This window comes from Rhinopithecus roxellana, chromosome 11 (assembly GCF_007565055.1).
Source record: "Rhinopithecus roxellana isolate Shanxi Qingling chromosome 11, ASM756505v1, whole genome shotgun sequence".
NCBI classification, from domain to species: domain Eukaryota; kingdom Metazoa; phylum Chordata; class Mammalia; order Primates; family Cercopithecidae; genus Rhinopithecus; species Rhinopithecus roxellana.
Genome location: NC_044559.1, coordinates 31,903,114 through 31,922,884, shown reverse-complemented (window position 1 = coordinate 31,922,884; position 19,771 = coordinate 31,903,114). Strand labels below are relative to the sequence as shown.

General features: G+C 39.0%; 1 protein-coding gene across 4 annotated transcripts; it reads left to right on the top strand.

The window, feature by feature from the left end:
* Nucleotides 1–179: 179 nt before the first annotated feature.
* BBIP1 (BBSome interacting protein 1) lies at nucleotides 180–18,549 on the top strand. 4 transcript variants are annotated; one of them, XM_010370329.2, is made up of 5 exons: nucleotides 220–285; nucleotides 370–420; nucleotides 1,338–1,430; nucleotides 16,870–16,944; nucleotides 17,918–18,549. In XM_010370329.2, exons 4-5 carry the CDS (start codon nucleotides 16,899–16,901, stop codon nucleotides 18,082–18,084), a joined length of 213 nt encoding a protein of 70 aa, XP_010368631.1. In that variant the 5' UTR covers nucleotides 220–285; nucleotides 370–420; nucleotides 1,338–1,430; nucleotides 16,870–16,898; the 3' UTR covers nucleotides 18,085–18,549. The 4 variants fall into 4 exon arrangements, with proteins under 4 accessions (XP_010368633.1, XP_010368631.1, XP_030797190.1 ...); XM_010370331.2 differs by lacking the exon at nucleotides 370–420 and having other exon boundaries at nucleotides 180–285; XM_010370330.2 differs by lacking the exons at nucleotides 220–285; nucleotides 370–420 and adding an exon at nucleotides 594–696.
* Nucleotides 18,550–19,771: the final 1,222 nt, after the last annotated feature.

Here is a 19,771-nt window from a genome sequence, read left to right as displayed (position 1 = left end):
CCCGCCCCACCCGCCCCTCCACTACTCTCGCTCCAGCCTCCCCGCCCCACCCCTCCGGCGTGGGCCCGTCACTCGCTAGGCAAGAAAAATGGGCGGAGCCGGGGCAAGCGAAGCTGCCCAATCAGAGAAGGGCAGTGGCGCCTGCTTCTCTCTCTCCGCCCTTTTCCTTTCCTCAGTTCCTCTACGCCGTCTCCCGCCCACCGGGCGCCGCTGGCTAGCCGGGCTACAGAGTAAGCCTCCCGCAGGGTAGAGTGACAACTCTCCGATCGGAAGTTACTGTTGAAGGTAAGGCGGCCATAACTGATAATGGCAACAGGAGTTTCCTGGCTTCCTGTTTCCAGGGTGACGTAGATTTTTTTCCTTCGCCAGTCTCACCGTTACCCGGGGCAACAGCTGAGCCGTCTGGGAAGGGATGCATCTGTAAGTAAGCCCAAAGAGGTACCGTGGGTGACCAGACATCCCATGTTAGACAAGTTAATTCATACTCTGGACTACACGTCCAGTTTCCTGGCCCTTATTTTACTGAGACATCTGGTCACTTAGGTAGATGGACCATACTTTAGGGCTCCGAAAATCCCTCTCCTGCCCGGAAGTTGCATTTGGCGCTTCCGAATAGGGTCATGGCGGAAGGGTGTGAATAGCCTCACCGCCTGTGCCCTAGGGAATGCCCATTCTTGACCTCGGTTGCAAAGTGAGGTGAGTCCCTGGGCCCCAACCAGTGCGGGCCGGACGGTCCCTGTGGGACGGAGCGCTGAAATGGAGAGCGGGGCTCAGGGCCCCTTCCGTTGGAAGCTGCTTTGCTTTCCGGGCTGGTCTGGCGGCGCCCCGCCACCCTCCGCCCCCCTGAGGCTCCCTGTGGGGTGAGGCAGCGCTACAGGCCGCCCTAGCCCAGACAGAGCCAGCCTGGCTGGGAGGGCCCCAGCGGGGAATGGGCGCGGACCTCGGGGCGGAGCTCCTAACTCCGGCAAAATGGAGCTCCTGACCACGCCTCCACAAGTTCCTATTAAGTACTTTCACTCTCTGGCCTTTAGAGGGAAGAGAATTCGGGAATTTGAGAAAATCATTTTACACCTTTAGCTATAAAAGAAAAAGATGAGCCCCTACAATCAGGGCAAGACCTCTATCTTTTTCCCCTGCCACCTGCCTTCTCATTCTGAGTTTTCCCCCCTTTCTGCGTCTGTCCTTTGAGTCTTGGTAAGCTTTGACTGCGGTTCTTGTGGTGGGATGTACTATCCTAATCCTGCAGGTCTACAGTTTCTTAACGTGTTGAATATTTTTGAAAATACTGTATTGCTTTAATATGGCCCTTTACAAAGTTATCATACATTATCTTGTAGTTTCTTCTGTATGCTTGAGTCAAGAACTCTCAGTCATCTTGGTAATACCGGGTTGGATGCTTAAAGCCGCAGCAAAAAGACCAGAACTTTAAGGTAAAATTGAAAATTGTTAATATCCAGCCAGTCAACAAAACCTACCTTCTCGACTTAATTTCTACTTCGCTGGTACTTACACGCCAGCCAAAATGAACTACTCTTGTTTCTTGGCGGTTGATTACTGAAATCTGTTGTAGCACTCACCTTTTGTGATTCTGTCTGATTCTGTTATTCGTGGAGATGTGTTTCCAGATTCTCCCCAGCAGAAAGTAATTCCTCTGAGTTTAGCATTTTTGCACGTCTTTTATGACAATCAGTATGTTATATATATATAATAGCTGCTTGTGTTTTTAGCTTCACTACCATGTCTGCACCTAAATAGAATGGTTTGTATCAGATTCGTCTTCCTGTCATTTTCACCCTGCACATGATATTATTTTGGTAAATACTTACTGAAAGTTTGAATATCTCGGGTGTCTCTTGGATGCCCAAGACACTTCCAGCCAAGTTTTAGAGACCTTCAATTTATCAGAAATTCAGCTGAGCGCCTGCTACTCAACCTTTTTTTATGTTTCCCCTGTGAAGTCTTTCTGACATGATTTTTTTTCCCAATGTTTTATTATGACAGTGTTCATATATTTAAAAGCTGAAAGAATTAAAAAATTTAATGAATATTCATATACCCGTCATCTAGATGCAACAGTTAACATTTTGCCATATTTTTTTCATTCCTCCTCATTTTTTCATTGTAAAAAGTTGCAGACACTTATTGTTAGGCAGACACCCTTAAGACTTTGAGCATGAATTTCCTGAGAATTTTGAAGTTCTCCAGCAAAACACAGTATCATTATTATAGCTGTTTTGTAATGTTTAAAATCTAGCCCAAGTGCTAATTTTCCTGATTTACCCAGGAATATCTTTTATACCTTCTCCTTCCCAATCCTGCAAAAAAAAAAAAAAAAAAAAAAAATCAGGATCCAGTCAAAATTTTTCTTCAGCTTTAATGTAGTAGAGTTCCCCCATCTTTTTCCCCCTGTGACATTGGCATTTTGAAGAGTTCAAGCCAGGAGTCTTTTTGGAAATGAGCCCACCTTTTTTCTTCTTGTAAACCAGAAGTTAGTCTAGAGGCTTAAGTTGAACAGTTTTTTTTGCAAGGATATGTCACAGTGTTCTTACTTTTCCAGTCATGACTAAGCCTTCTCAAACGCCAAGTATACGCACCTTTTCCATGATTTGCTGGTTAAATCCATCTCACTTCTTAGCATGCTTACCCCTCTCCGGTGTCCTACAAAGAGGAGGGTAGCATTTAATCCTGTGTGTATAGAGTATGTGCCTTGGGTTGGCAACATAGACTGACTACCTTTAATAAAATGTTGCTGCTACTTTGCCTATTCTTGGAGCTGATGCAATGTATTTCTGCAGTAAAGTGTACTGATGTCAGCATAGTTTATGAGTTTCAACTCCTGGCACCCTGCAGACATTGTTGAAAGATGTGTGGGCCCTGCTATTCAAATACAGATGAATCTTGATGTTATCAAAGCAAATACCAAGGCAACTGTTGGCCATCTGGTCACATTCCAATTTAGGCAATGTTATTTTTCTCACTGAAATTCTCATGCAAGTCTTAATTGGTCCTGGTGTTTTTGTGATAGCTTTTTGGTAGCATTAAGCAGAGCCTATTAAAAATTACAAAATCAAGATTATACTTAACACTTAGTACATTAGATACATCCTCTGTCTAATGGATAGATAAGTGTTTGTGGAATTTACTTCATAATCACAAAAGGAAAATTCTCAAGACTGCCAACCTCATATACTCCTCCTAGCCTAGACTTATATTTGATCATGAAAGATAAGTGAAAGGAAAAAACTGCACATAAGGGAGCGGAAGAAAATGCTCTGGGAGGACAGAATCTCTTAGATTGGTATAGAATGTTTTTAGCCATCATATTGAAAATTATGTAATGCATTCCGTTAGTTGCTTCCTTTGTGTAGAAGGGAATTTGCTTGTGTGGGAATACTCCAGATTTAAGTGAGGCAAAATAATATACCAATTAAGATCACAGGTTTTAGCATCAGACCTGGGTTTCAGGAATAAGACTATTCAATAACTGGATGACCTTGGACAGTCTGTTCACTCTCTTATCTATTAAACGGCGCCTTGCCAGGTGTGGCTCACACCTCTAATCCCAGCACTTTGGGAGGCCGAGGCAGGTGTATCACTTGAAGTCTGGAGTTTGAGACCAGCCTGGCCAACATGGCAAAACCCTGTCTCTACCAAAAATGCAGAAATTGGCTGGGTTTGGTCTCACACACCTGTAGTCCCAGCTACTCAAGAGGCTGAGGCATCAGAAACACTTGAGCTAGGGAGGCAGAGGTTGCAGTGAGCCAAGATCACGGCACTGCACTCCAGCCTGGGCAACAGAGCAAGACTCTGTCTCGAAAAAGAAAAAAATAAATAAAATTTTTAAAAAAGAGCCTTAAAACCGTTAGGGATTGTTATACAGAATTAATTCAAATATATATAAAGTGCTTTACCTCAGTTTATATAGCACATATATAGTTATATAGCAATCTCAGTTATATAGCACATGGAATGCAGTCAGTTAATAACTTCTAAAGCAGTCCAGTTAGGGGACGTATTGAATTCGGGCACATATTGACATTGACTATTTAGTGAGTGAAGGAATGAATCTATGGCAGTAGTTCTCTTAAGTTTAATGTGGGGGACTTAATTAAAAGTTAGGGTCCAGCTACCGTGGATCATGCCTGTAATCCTAACAATTTGGGAAGCTCAGGTGGGCAGATCACTTGAGCCCAGGAGTTTGAGACCACCCTGTCTCAAAAAATACAAAATATTAACCAGGCAGGGTGTCATGTGCCTAGAGTCACAGCTACTTGGGAGGCTGAGGCAGGAGGATCACTTGAGTCCAGAAGGTCAAAGCTGTGGTGAGCCATGATCACATGACTGCACTCTAACCTGAGCAACAGAGTGAGATCCTGTCTAAAAAAAAAAAGAAAGAAAAAGTATTCTGATTCAGCAATTCTGATTTCTGGAGAGCTCCAGAAAAAATCTGTATTTTTAATAATTGTACAGGGAATTTTGATGCAAATGATTTGGGGACTGGGCTTTGAGAAGCACTGTGTAGAGTATCAAACAACTTTTCTCTTTCCTTGCACACTGTTGAAACAGCTAACTAAATATCTCAGGTGCTGAGCAAATACTTTTTTAAAAGGTTAATAGCTAACATTTTTAGGACCACTGTCTAGTATTGAATTTTGAAATAGGAAGGGTTATTCGAAAAAGACATTTTATGTGAGTAGGATGTATCATTACTAACTTAATAGTAGTGTCTGCTACTGGATTTTCCCAGAGCCAGTGGCATCATCCAAGTTCACCCAAGAAGAATTCCCGTGCTTAGGCCTAGGCACATTTCAGAAGCTAGACACCACACATTTTATTCACATGAGCTTGAATTAATTAGCTAAATCGAACATGTTGGAACATTTTTCTACCAGCAGATGCCAGATAGCAAAACAGTAGAATCTACTGTAGTCTCCAGTATATGACATATGATGTTACTTGGCATCTCCAGATAAACATTATCAATCCGAATTAAGCATCCTGCTAGCATGTGGGCAGTTGCTTGAGTGAATGTTACTACTTTATGTTTGCTGAAAAATGCATTCTTTCTAGGCTCCCCTTTTCACCTTTTTCTTATATTTACATTCAGAAATCTAGTATGTTTTTGAAAATTCACCTATCAGTTAACCACAAGTCTTGGATAAGACAAAAGATAAAAATGTTGTTATTCTACCATTGTCACCACCCCCACTCAGAACCCCCACAGTAGGCAGGTTGAATTTACTTTAAGGAACCCAACTTAATAAATATTCACAGAAGAAAAATATTCTTTACATAAAGTATCCTTTACAGTCCATGGCCATGATTGCTCCTGACTACTCCTTCAGTTCCCAGAGATTGTATTTTTGTATCTCAATGCCCATTAATGATAAAATTAGCTTGGCATATGTTCACAGTGGCTCTGTGTTTTACTGTAGTTGCAAAGTCAAATGCGTACAATGGATGGGCAAGTAGTAAGAGGAAACAATAGGCAGTAGGAAGGACTGGAGAATTTCAGAGCATGTGCTTACCTAAGTGAAGCATCACTTCCCAGCCCTAGCCAAATTTTGCCATATTGAAATGTGGGCTTGATGTTGCCAGATTTGTCAAGTGGAACTAAAATTTGGATTTTTTGTGAAATTTCCTGATTTTTAAACATCGGCTCAAATACTTTTTAAATACCTGTAAACCAACAAAATATTTAAGTGGATAGCATCCAGGGTTACCAGTTTATGACATGTATGTTTCTTAACATGAAAACGTAAGTGGTGTTTTTGTTGAGAATCTCAAAATGCTTCAGAAATTTTTTCTTTTTGCCATATGTCAACTGCATTTACTTCTGTAGGTTAGGCAACAAGTCACTGTCATCTCCATCAAAAATTCAAGAAAGATTATTTTATACAACAAGCCTCTGTTCCCTTGATTACAATTTTAAAGGTTTTAACCTTTGCTGCCCTTTTGAAAGTTTGTTCACATTTTCTCAACTTTGAGTTCTATTATGAAATAGGTTTGCTTTATTATCATACTTTTTAAAACATTTAAGAACACAATTTGGCAGCACATACTGCTTCAAAAGTAAGTGAAACAGGTTTTTAAAGAAAAGCACCTCTAAATAGATCATGCTGTCTTATACCATGATATTTATGAAGATTCAAAGATTTTTAGAGACAGAAGATACCGTATGGTAATCTAGAACAAGCCCTTGATTATAGCAATATGAAAATTAGTCCTGGAATAATAAATGTCATACTGTATTTCTAAGGACTTTTACATCCACTTATCACTTGAACCTTACAACCCAGGACAGATAATAAACATGTTTTGTATGAGAAAATCAAACCTCTGGTTAGCTAAGAAATATATTCAAGGTCACAGCTAGTTAGCAGCGTGACCAGAGTACAACCATGTACCCCATTTAAAGTATAAATGTGAAATAGAGTACAACTAGTTAGCACCAGAGAGCAACCCTGTACTTCATTTAAAATATAAAGGTGAAATAGATTGATTAGAAAAAAATGACAGACTCTAGTATAAGCTTCTGTTTTATTTAAGTCACACATTGGATATTACTGTCATAGTATTTAAAACACATGGAATCCTAGGATATGCTCAAGCATTCTATTTCTAACTTTAAAACTGGGGTCTTGTACAATAAGCATAAGCTGATAAGTTTAGATACATTAATACAGGGAAAAAGGAACTACAATGAAGATGTAGTGACAAGTGAGAAGTAGTAGGCACATATTATGGAGGATAAACACATAGACCCATGGAATGGCTCCTTGGGGCTCCCAGCAAAGATCAAATACTAGATTAAGGAGACTTAGTGTGGGGAGGACAGTTTTAAAAACATCCGAATCCCATCCTGAACATTTTTAGAAACCAGGACTTGACTTTGGCATCCACAATATGTTTTCATTTTGATGTTTCTGATCCATATGTATACGTTGTGAGTAATCAGGAATCAGAGTTTGAATTTTAGTAATTTAGTCTCCTTCTCTGTCTGTCCCCTGTGTGACCACAGCTTACATTTTCCAGATGGCTAGATGAAGATAGGTGCAGTGTAAAGCTAATTGCCCTCTTCAGCTGTTCAACCCAGGATCAGTATCTTCTCATATGAGCTGTGATATAAGCTGTCATATAATTTGTGATATGATGAAGATAATTTAAAAATGCAAAATTTGAAAACTTTTAAAGTGTTGTATATTTCTAATTAAGCTTGGGATTTGAAAGTTTCAGTGACATAGTGTTTAAATAATATTTAATGCTATAAACAAAATCTAGAGTCAAAAACCAGTTTTTTTCCTAAGAGATTTCAGAACAGCATCAAACATGACAACTGGAATGCTAAATCCTCAAATTAAGAAGACAAAAAAAAAAAAAAAGAAAAGCTACATGTTGGTTAGAGCCATATATTGGTCTGACTGTGACACAGCTCCCCTAAACTAAGGAGGAAGAAATGTGCTTTAGTCAATATGCTGCACTTACTTTTTCATCTACCTCATTCCTGAGATTTACTGTTTGCCTCATATTTTATTTTCACTGTCCTTTGTAAGGGTTATTAGTGTCTTCAAAATTTCCCATTTCAGTAGAAATTTAAGATTGTATGTTACTTCAGCCTTTGTTGGCTTCTGCACACCATAGTTTACAATTATCTCTCCACCATCTTCTTAAATGTTGATATTCCTTCAGTGAAGCACCATACTAAACCTGCAGGGGACCTCCCTGTCAGTCCTACAGATGCAGCATAGAGGAAACTGAAAAGAGACCTTGCCTTTGAGTAAGGCAGACCCGAGTTCAAATCCCATTTCTTCACTTGTCGACTATATGATGTTGGACAAGATAACTTTTCTTAAACCTTGTTTTAGTCTGTTAAATTTCATCATATATACGTGTACCCAATATATAATTTTACCCATGTGCCCGTTCACCTCCCGCTGCAGTTGGGAGATGCAGTGGGAAGTGGATGGGCACATGGGTAATTCGATTATAAAATCACCCGTTATGGTGATAAAAGTTATTTTCAAAATTACTGCAGAAAATTCCTTAAAATATCTACTTAGTTGAAATACATGCGTGACTTCATACTAAACACTGTGTTGCTATTGTTATTCTTAAGCAAACTAAAATTTAAGAGCCACTAAGCTAACTAAAGAAGCTAAGGTAAATGTCTTGACATTTAAATGATTCTGCCTTTAATGTAACTCTTAAGAGTATAGGTATTGAGAGAAGAGGTGGAGAATTCTAAAATATTTTTGCTTGCCCATAGGGTTTTCATCATGCTTTTTTAGTAACAAGCCTCTATAACTAATACATGTTAATAAGCTTATTTTTTCTGAAAATGTAATTTTATGCCAACATTATAATGGTACAGTATGGTAAGAATTGCTGACATTCATTGAGCTCTCATGCAGGGTTTGGTCTGATGGCTTTATATGAATTATATCTTTAATGCACCAGCCATCTCAAGTTGATGCCATTGAAGCTTTATCTTGCAGTTGAAACAAAGGCTTAGAAAATCAAGTAATTTGTAAAAAGCGACTAATCTGACTTCAGCTGCTTCTTTCAACCACCATATTATATTCTTGTCTCTTTTTATCTTCACCCCACCACTCACCATCTTGCCATATCTTTCTTGAGTGATTACATCCACCTCTGTAGCTTGCACTACTGTACAGTTGACTCTGGGCCTCCAGTCCTTTTTACCTTCCTCTTGGACTTCCACACTCTGTGAATCTAAACTGAACTCATGGTCTTTACTCTTCCTTCTCAACCTTCTCATCTGTGTTTCCAATATGAATTAATATGGGTATATCCACAATCATGTTAGCTCACTTCAGTCGTCCGTGGTCATTTCATTATCACCCACTGGCGGTGGGGGGTGGGAAGGTGGAGGATGTTTGAATCTCAACTTCTTGTATCCTTAATTACCTCATATCTTCTCCTCTTAGTGTCTGTTATCACTGCTTTAATTCATACTTTCATCATCTTACCTAAACAATTACAGCTTCCTTACTAATCTTTCCTCTAGTGTCTCTTCTCATTTTTCCTTCATTTTGTCTAGAATATGTTTCCAAAACATGAATCATGTCACATAACTGCTTAGAACCATCCAATTAGCTCCCTTCTAACTATAGGATACGAAGTCCAAATTCAGCATTCAGACTGAGTGTGAACTGGCCTCTACCTGGTCACTCCCACCACAATACCCGGTGCACACTGTACATGCACTGCACTCTAGCCGTGTCCCCCAACAGAATACTTTTTTTTTTAATGCTTCTTCATTTGAACGTATTGTTCGCTTTGTCTACAACATCTGCCCTTTGCTATACATCTCCTTCTCTGCCTAGTAAACCCCCATTCAACTTTCTGGGACTAGCTCCAATGTCATGTTTAATGATTCTTTTTCAGAGACCACCCATTGTCCCCTATCCTTGGCCAAGTTTTTAGTGGTTTTCATTTCTTAAGGCACAATAAGCATGCTTCTATTAAAGTATATTGTATTCAATTATAATTACTTATTTACGTGTGTCTCATTCCCTACCTCACCTCCACCAAAGAAAGGAACTGGTTCTTACCTACTCTGTCTCCCTCACTTAGCTACGGCTGGTACATTATAGACATTTAGTATGTTTGTTGAAAAGAAAAAATCTGTTCGTATAGGCACTTTATCATTCCAAATTCTTTTTACGTTACATTTGTTAGTTTTCTACTCTGAAAGAATAATGCTTTTGTTGTCACCTAAAACAATGACATTCTCATGTTTATCACTCTAGTCTTTACTGTCCAGTGTTTATTTCCAAATAGAATACAAGGTACAGCATTACTTTGACCTATCAACTTATAATTTCTGTCCACTGTAGAGATTTATACTTTCTTGAACAAAGAACTAGGAGCTAGGCTCTTTTCCCAAATATGTAATAGGTATGCAGGGAAGATCTTAGTGAAGGATTCCGTCTTTCTCTAAGACTTTCATTTGTAGGTCTCCTGCAAGTCCACAACATTTAAGTTCAAGAGATGACATAAGAGCCAACCTTTTCTGGCCGGGCACGGTGGCTCATGTCTTTAATCCCAGCACTTTGGGAGGCTGAGGTGGGTGGATCACGAGGTCAGGAGATCGAGACCAGCCTGGCCAACATGGTGAAGCCCCGTCTCTACTAAAAATACAAAAATTAGCTGGGTGTGGTGGCGCATGCCTGTAATCCCAGCTACTTGGGAGGCTGAGGCTGGAGAATCGCTTGAACCCAGGAGGTGGGGGTTGCAGTGCGCTGAGATTGCACCACTGCACTCCAACCTGGTGCCAGAGCAAGACTCCGTCTCAAAGAAAAAAAAAAAAAAGGCCAACCTTTTCATAACAAAATTATATAAGTCTTAGTCTTTACAGTTTGAAGGGTCCTGCTGTTGATTGCTTTTGTTTCTATGAAGATACTTGCCTGATTAATGGAAAATCTATTGAGGGTATCATTGTTTTGCTGGCTTGAGTTCACCACCACCCCATCATGGCTTTTACTTAAATCACTGCTTCATACACTTCCCTTTGCCTATTGGACACTTGTTCTGAAAAGTCTCATAAGCATATCTTAGTCATTAGATTCCAAAGTTGAACTCTTGTCTTTCCCTAGCTTTATGATTTCACAGTGTAGCTAGTTGCTCAATTGAAGCACCCATTTTTCACCTGCACCTAAACTATTTGAAATACCCCTGTAATTGTCCTCCTGAATACATTTAAATCTGTTCAGGTCATTCTCATTCTTTTTCTTTTTTTTTTTTTTTTTTTTTTTTGAGACGGAGTCTCGCTCTGTCACCCAGGCTGGAGTGCTGTGGCCGGATCTCAGCTCACTGCAAGCTCCGCCTCCCGGGTTCACGCCATTCTCCTGTCTCAGCCTCCCGGGTAGCTGGGACTACAGGCGCCGCCACATCGCCCGGCTAGTTTTTTGTAGTTTTTAGTAGAGACGGGGTTTCACCGTGTTAGCCAGGATGGTCTCGATCTCCTGACCTCGTGATCCGCCCGTCTCGGCCTCCCAAAGTGCTGGGATTACAGGCTTGAGCCACCGCGCCCGGCCTCATTCTCATTCTTAAAATATTTCAGTGGTTCTCCTTATTTCCTTCAAAATCAATTTGATTGCAGTTTGGTTTGGGTTTGTTTCCAGACAGGTTGCTCATAACTTTTTTTTTTTAATAGCATTCCTTGCCTCTCCCATAATGTACCATGTGCTTTGTGTTGCCCATCTTCATGCCTCTCCACAAACTGTTGTTACCTGCACCTAAAGTTCCTCCCCCACCATTTGTAGCTGACACAGTTTATCCCTATTCTGTGTTCCCATGGCATTTTTACAAATACTTCTAAGTATAGAACTTATATTGCATTATGCTTCTTCGCTTATATGCCTATTTCTTCTCCCTCCACCCCCATCCTTCAGGATCCTCAAGCCTAGAGACTATGCCTTAGTAAGTCTGATGCTGAATTAAAATTTCAATATAAGATGACTTGCCATTTGAATACTTCAATTTTGTTCTTAACCTTTTCTTAGTAATGGATGTTCATGTAATAGAAAGTAGAAATAAGGCCCATAAATAACCATTAGTTAGCATTTTGGCACAAAATATTGTACTTGTGTCACTAGAAACCCCCATATCAGAATATCCTTGTGATAGGAGAAAAAGATGTCATTTTTGCCAAGTCTACAAGTCTTTTGCAAGATTTTATTTTTTCATATTTAAATAATTCCTTTTTAAAAAGACAGCTTTGTCCAGGATGGTCTAAACTTTTCACTTAATAGAGAAAAAAGTCATTCTTCACTTGATTTTAATAAATGTTACATTCAAAAGAAATACAGTTTTTACTAATTTCAAAATTAGTTATTTGTAAATACTGGTATTTTCCTTAAATGTGCTTAAGATATAGCATCTTACTACATATGCCATATTGAAAGCGACATTGCCCTAGGAATACAAAGTGTGTTCTAGGTAATACTGGTCCCATAATTGCACTTTTAAAGAATTCCAGAATCACATAACTTTAGGAAACAATATATACTCAATTCTCCTGTTTGAAATTTATCACATACTTTAGCATATTAAAGTTTCTAAAGAATCCTCCTGTTAAAAAGAAAGTTTAACTTTTTTCCTTCCCAGGGCTTCTCAAATTTAATAACTATGGAATCTTCTCAGAAAGTCCGTAAACATCTCAAAGAACTATGTGGTTATTGTATTGATCATCAGTCTATATACCAGGATTTGCATATCCCTCAAGATGCCTGAAGACAATCGGAGGGGTATACAAGCAAGCGAGGTTAAGAACAATCAATTTTCAGATCCTAAACTTTTATATGTGATGTCTGCTGATAATGCATTCCCTGAGAAAATGGACCTGTGAATAAACCATGCTTCATCTCATTTCCTATCTCCCCTTTCACCATTTTTTTTTTTTTTCTTGAGACAAGCTCTTACTCTGTCACCTAAGCTAGAATGCAGTGGCGTGATCATATCTCAGTGCAACCTAAAACTCGGGCTCAAGCAGTATCCTCACCTCAGCCTCCCAAGTAGCTGAGACTAACAGGCATACTCCATCATGCCCGGCTAACTTTTTTTTAAATTTTTTGTAGAGATGAGGTCTTGCTTTGTTGTCCAGGCTGGTCTTGAACTCCTGAGCTTAAGCAATCCTCCCACTTTGGCCTTCCAAAGTGCTGGGATTCCAGATGCGAGCCACCATACCAGTCCCACAATTATTTTTCTAAGAATGTATGAAGGAAAGGCATCTCTCTAGCCTGGTAGAATCTTACTATGACAAAATGCTCAAGGGAATAAACATCTCTTAGGAGCTAAACACAGAGACAAGGAAACATTGGTAACTCTAGTAAGAAAGACTAAGGGCTTTGCTAATTATTAAGTAAGTAGTGCTTTTGCAAGTCAAGAGACTGTTCTCAGCTTTCAACAATACTGAAGGAATACCTAATTGAGTAGTCTGCTGGTCATTTAAAATTATTTCTTGATGATAGGTCACTACATCATCACTACACAACCCTCCCGGGTTCACGCCATTCTCCTGCCTCAGCCTCCCGAGTAGCTGAGACTACAGGTACCCACCACCACACCTGGCTAATTTTTTGTATTTTTAGTAGAGACAGAATTTCACCGTGTTAGCCAGGATGGTCTCGATCTCCTGACCTCATGATCCGCCTGCCTCGGCCTCCCAAAGTGCTGGGGTTACAGGCGTGAGCCACCGCGCCCAGCCCTGCACCAGGGATTTTTAACTTGCCAAATGTGTATGATTGATTTGAAGGCAATAATCCATCCTAGACATGCCTTTTAACTCTCACTCCTACAGCAGAGTAAAATATTTCATAACAAAGATTTGGTTTTTCTTCAAGTTTTTCAGCATTAATTTTAGACATCCAGCTCAAATAGCTACAACAGGTTTGCATACCTTATCATGATTTTGGAATGCACTGTTCATCAAAACTATTATCTCTGGGAGAAATTACAAACTTTAGAATCTACGTAAGTAAAGGAAGCAGCAGATTATTTTCCATTTACCTAGACCAAGGCCTTCAAAAAATGAATTGACATTGTATTCTGTGAGCATTGTAAGTTTGGTTCTATTAATGTAAGAAAAATTTCATTTTCTGTAATTTAAAGTTTTCTCTTAAAATATGCCTTGACAATCTGCATCATTTTTAATTTGGCATAGTATTCCGTTCTATGGATGTTCCATGATTTATTTAACCTTTGATCTGCTGGTGAACATTTAGTTAGCTTTATCTATTGCTGAACATTTTGCTATTCAACACGATGCTTTAATGAACATTCTTTTATACATTTGTGTTGTTTCTTTACAGCCAATTACCATGTCAAAGAAAATGTGCATATTTAGTTTTAATAGATACAGTACTGCAAAATATCCCTCTAAAAAAGCTTAACAACAGTGCTAATTTCCCTATACCGTCCCTGTGGATACTATCAGACTTTTAAACTTTTTGCTGTTTAAAAAGACACTACACATGCACTCATACACACAAAAGCAGTCTTTGTTTAAATGTCACCTTAATGAGGTCATCATAATTTTCCTCTTAAAATTGAAACACCACCCCCCTCAGCATTCCTTAATCCCCTTTACACTATTTTCTGTAGACCTTCTGGCATGCTGTTGTTTCTCTCTTCTTACTCTAGACTGTAGGCTCCAAAAAGGCAAAGTTTTGAGTTTTTGTCCTGTTCATTATGAACAATGCTTTGCATATGATAAAAAAAAAATTCGCATATTTATTGAATTAAATGGCCATGGCAGTTGTAGAATACACATGAATTTCAGCCATAGCTGTTATGTTTCTCCTTTAGCCCGTCTGTCCCTGGTTTAAATACATCTCACCTGACAAGAAAGTTCTCTTAAAAGTAGCCACAACTGCTTAGAATGCATTACTCTAAGCAAATCACCCATGTCTGGCTATTAGCAGGCCGTGTGGGAGAAGGAAATACTGTCTGTATAGCAACATATGGTCAACAATAGGCTGCATATACAACAGTGGTTCTATAAGATTATAATGAAGCTGAAAAATTCCTGTTGCCTAATGATGTCATACCCGTTGTAATGCTCATGATACTATGGCAGAACACTACTTTTTCTATGTTGATACACAAATACTTACCATTGTGTTACAATTGCCTACTGTATTCAGTGCAGTAACATGTACACGTTTATAGCCTAGGCCCAGTAGACTGTACCATATAGCCTAGATTTATGTTAGGCTATACCATCTAGGTTTGTATAAGTACACTCTTAGGATGTTTGCACCATGACAGAACCACCTAATGATGCATTTCTCAGAACATATCCCATCATTAAGAAACACATGACTGTACTCCTTCCTATTCTGGACTCCCAGGGCAGTTGATTATCAAAGTAGAGCCCAGCCAGTGCTGGCCATCCAACCACCACCTTGCTTATTTTAGCCCTTCCCTTCCTGTTTCTTTCCTGCCAATGCCTAAGGGGGCCTAGAAACAAGAACCAACCCTATTAAAACAGACATTCTATCCAGGCAAGTGACTGGCACTGATCTCCCCCACACTAGGCACAACCCACTCCCTACCATCCCTTTGGCTCCACACCATTTACAGTAACAATGGCACCTTAGTCAAACAGAGAACTGAGGTTTGGTAGAGCACCAAGTTTCATTGTTTTTGTCAGGCAGATTTTAGATGTGAAAAAGGTATCAGACTAAGAGAAAACAAAGGATAGTGACAATTCAGAGTAGCTGGAGTTGCTTATGCTATATGACAGCTAAGAGTTGTTCATCTACCACTTTAGCATTTTGGTGATACATGTAAAAATCCTTAGCTCCTATGTATTTCCTTCACATTTATCAGCATCTATAATGTCCTCCCTTTCGGTGGCATATCATGTCAGGTTTACTTCAAATAAGGAAACGTGATCATAATGAATATTTTCACTGTGATATATTTAATGGAGAGGCTAGGTGGTATTTTTGATACTTTAATTCAAGGCTAATCAGGGGGTCTGCAATGCTAGTAACCTTCATCCTAACCTGGAAAAAAAAAAAAACAAAAAAAGGCAGTGATCACTCGGTACCACTGGCAGGCCTAAAAAGAAAAGAATATGGTAGGAGAAGCTGTGCAGTCTAAGAAAATTGTATATTGTATTTACTTCACATTCCATTTAGTGATGAGTTGCTTTATTCCTGGTCCATTACTTATTTCATCATCTCTCCCAGCTAGAGCAGTATAGGGGTAAAGTTTGATGACAAAGTTCTGGAAAGCAGATAGAGGTTTTCAGGAACTTAGACGTTCCAGAATAAGAATCTGAGCCAGAGAGAGGAAGAGACTTGAATACAGAGTAGGAAGCTTTTATTAGGAATGTCAAAGTAGTGGAACAGGAATAACAAAGACCAGAAGAAGCTTCACTTGATTATAATTAATTTGCAGTGGTTGGTAAAGGCAGGCACCAAGCCAGATTCACCACTTTATAAATAATAAATCTACGGGGGTGATGTTGTGAAAGATGCATGGTAAGGTTGCATCAGCAAGGTGAATCACTTGAGTGGGTGGGACCGTCTAGAAAAGCATCTGTGTTTGGAAAGGGATCATTCTACAGCTTAGTCCAGAACACCTTGAACACACAGCATAGCAGAATCTTGGCTGTAATACTTGGAGCAAATGTCACTGGCAAAAATGGCATATATGCTGGGATGTTCATAGGAAATACTCATAGTTAAGTATTGCTGGTCCTTTCGCATATAGAATCTCAGTATTAGAGGAAAATAGTAAACTGAAACTCTACCTTATTTCTGTTCTTTACGAGCCAGTTTCACCTATTGTATTACTTCGTTACCAATTGCAGCTGTGTAGCCAGTGAGCCATAGGATTCTTTTTGTTAGGCACAAAGTAGAAACCAGCTGTTGAGACAAGTAGGGATCTTATGTTAGCCTGCCAGTTCCTCCTTTTCCTACCTACCTGCCTCACCCCGTCTCAAATGGTGGTCATGTTTTTTGTCACTCACCATTCAGGGGAGATGCTATCAATGAACCATGCTGGCTACACACAAATGCCTTTTCCTCAGATGATATTAATCATCTTTGCCTTAAAAACTGAAGCTCTTCCAAGTTTTCACTATGAGAGAAAAAAAAATTATAACACCTAGCCTTGTAGTTAACACCACAACTGAATAATGGAAGTTGACAAGATCTAAATGTTTATGCAAACTATCCCAAGGTCACAGGAAATTAATAGCAATATTATACAAGGTGAGGGTAGTTCACTTTCTATAGGAATTTGGATTTTACTTCTTAAACTACAATGGAAATGTCTCAGGCAATCTGCTTTGGGAATTTATTCTTGAATAATACTGATTTCTCATTGAAGGAAAAAATACTGTATCCAACAACTCAGATATGGCAGAAGTGAAGTCAATGTTCCGGGAAGTTCTTCCAAAACAAGGTATGTACATCACAAATATTGAAGTCATTATTACAGGGACTAAACAAGTGATAAGCAGTGTCACATAGGAGGCTTAATAGCTAAACATCTGTAGCTATTGTGTTCCGTATTATCCCATTTACTGTCTACTTTTACTATATGCTTTTTCATGATATCCAGTAAAAGGATAACAAATGAAACATGGTTTCTTATACCTAAAATTGCCAATTAGCTACTTAATTCCTAAAATTGCTAATTACAATGAGTTTTTTTTTTTAAAGAAACAGGTTCTCACTCTGTCATCCAGGCTTGGGTACAGCTGGCACAATCATAGCTCACTGCAGCCTTGAACTACTGGGCTCCTGCCCTAGCCTACTGATATGTGCTACCATGCCTGGCTAATTTGTTTTTATTTTTGTAGAGACGGGATCTCAATGTGTTGCCTAGGCTGGTCTCAAACAATCCAACCCCTTTGGCATCCCAAAGTGCTGGGCTTACAGGTATGAGCTACCATGCCCGGCTCAATATGAAACTTCAATGAAAGAAATAATGGAATTTACTGTAATGTTAAATAAGGTCTGAAAGTGGAAAAAGAGAAACCTAAAGCAACAGTAAGAAAAGCCAAAGGTTTAAACATTCAGTTATGTGAATATTTGTTAAATATCATACTTTGCTATATTTTTTGCACTATGTATATATATTCTGCCAAATCTTATTTTAAAATTAAACTTCTGACACAAAAAGTTGGGTCTTATGGTAGCATAGATTCTTGGGTAGAAAGCTCAAAACTTGTCTTCCTCAGAAACACCCTAGTAGTAAGAAATGCTTAGAGTGACAATGATCTTTCTGGTCCCACAGCAAAACTCAGTTTAGGTACAAGAGTTTTTCAGTGACAACAGATTAATTTTTTAGACCTTCATTCTAGCTGCAAATCTAACTACCAAACAACTGGGTTATCTTTCTTGAATTAATTCTTATTTCTTCTTAAACTTAGGGCCATTGTTTGTGGAAGATATAACCACAATGGTGCTGTGTAAACCCAAACTTTTACCCTTAAAATCTCTGACTCTGGAAAAACTAGAGAAAATACATCAAGCAGCACAGAATACAATTCGCCAACAAGAAATGGCAGAAAAGGATCAACGGCAAATAACCCACTGAATAACTGAGCACTTTAGGGAACAACCTACATTATCTACTATTTAACAATAACTAGAAAATACGCTTCTGTGTGCTGAAAGTAGTATGTGTTAATATTATCAATAAAATTGAGAGTATTTATATAAATAAAAAAAATCCAAGATTGATGAAATTTGTATTGTGAATATAAACACGCTGGTTTGTATTGAACATAAACAGTTGAACTATGAACCAAGTTTTATGGGGTTTAAGTCATGTTTTTAGAATTGCAAATTAAATTATTTGTTCACCATTGCTATTGCTATCTTTTATAGGTAACTTTCTTGGGATCTCTTATAGATAACATTCTTGGGCACAAGGGACTAAATACAACTTTTATATACAGAGGATCTTTATAAGTTTATTAAATCTGAAGATACATTCCAATCTTGCATAAAGTGTTCATTGAGCTTTTACATTACATAAGAAACAAAATTTTTAAACCAATTTTATATGCCGTGTCACGTTTAATGCTATCTTGTGCGACGAGATCCTACCAGTAATAACAAAACTGTCTTAAACCTTTTTTTTTTTAAGACAGAGTCGCTCTTGTTGCCCAAACAAGTGCAATGGCACCATCTCAGCTCACTGCAACCTCCGCCTCCCAGGTTCAAGCTATTCTCCTGCCACAGCCTCCCAAGTAGCTGGGACTACAGGCATGCACCACCACGCCTGGCTAATTTTGTATTTTTAGTAGAGATGGGGTTTCTCCATGTTGGTCAGGCTGGTCACAAACTCGCAACCTCAGGTGATCCGCTCACCTCGGCCTCCCAAAGTGCTGAAATTACAGGCGTGAGCCACTGCGCCCAGCCCTTAAATCTCATTTTTAAGAAACCCTCACCTATTCTGTGGTCAGCTAACTTTTAATTACATTAATTTTAAGGACTTGAGAATAAAATGACTGCATTTATCATCCAAGTGTCAAACAATAAAAAACCTAAAAATGGTAACTATATTTATATAAGCGGAGGTAATATGGGCTTGATAAAACCCATGAGGTAAATATGAACATTAAACTTGGTTTTAATTCTAATGGACTGTATCTAAACCTGTAATTAGTATACTCCTAACAGTACCCTCGTAAATTCTGAATATAATTCTTGTTTGCTACAGTCAATATTTGACAGTTAAAATTAGCATAGACCTTGAGGCCTTGCTATTAGGCTGTGTAAAAGAGGTTAAAAATATGATCATTCTGTGTTATTAATTGGTAATATTTTCTCATACATTGGGTAAATGTCAAGCTTTGGGTCTTTGGAGTATAACTTTTTTTTTTTTTTTTTTTTTTTGAGACAGAGTCTCGCTCTGCCCCCAGGCTGGAGTGCAGTGGCCGGATCTCAGCTCACTGCAAGCTCCGCGTCCCGGGTTCACGCCATTCTCCTGCCTCAGCCTCCCGAGTAGCTGGGACTACAGGCGCCCGCCACCTCGCCCAGCTAATTTTTTTGTATTTTTAGTAGAGACGGGGTTTCACCGTGTTAGCCAGGATGGTTTCGATCTCCTGACCTCGTGATTCGCCTGTCTCAGCCTCCCAAAGTGCTGGGATTACAGGCTTGAGCCACCGCGCCTGGCCTGGAGTATAACTTTTTGTAACACTAGCCATTACTTGGTAACAGAATTTAAGGATGATGGAATGATGAAAGGTATAACATATTTCTAAAACTTAATTAAG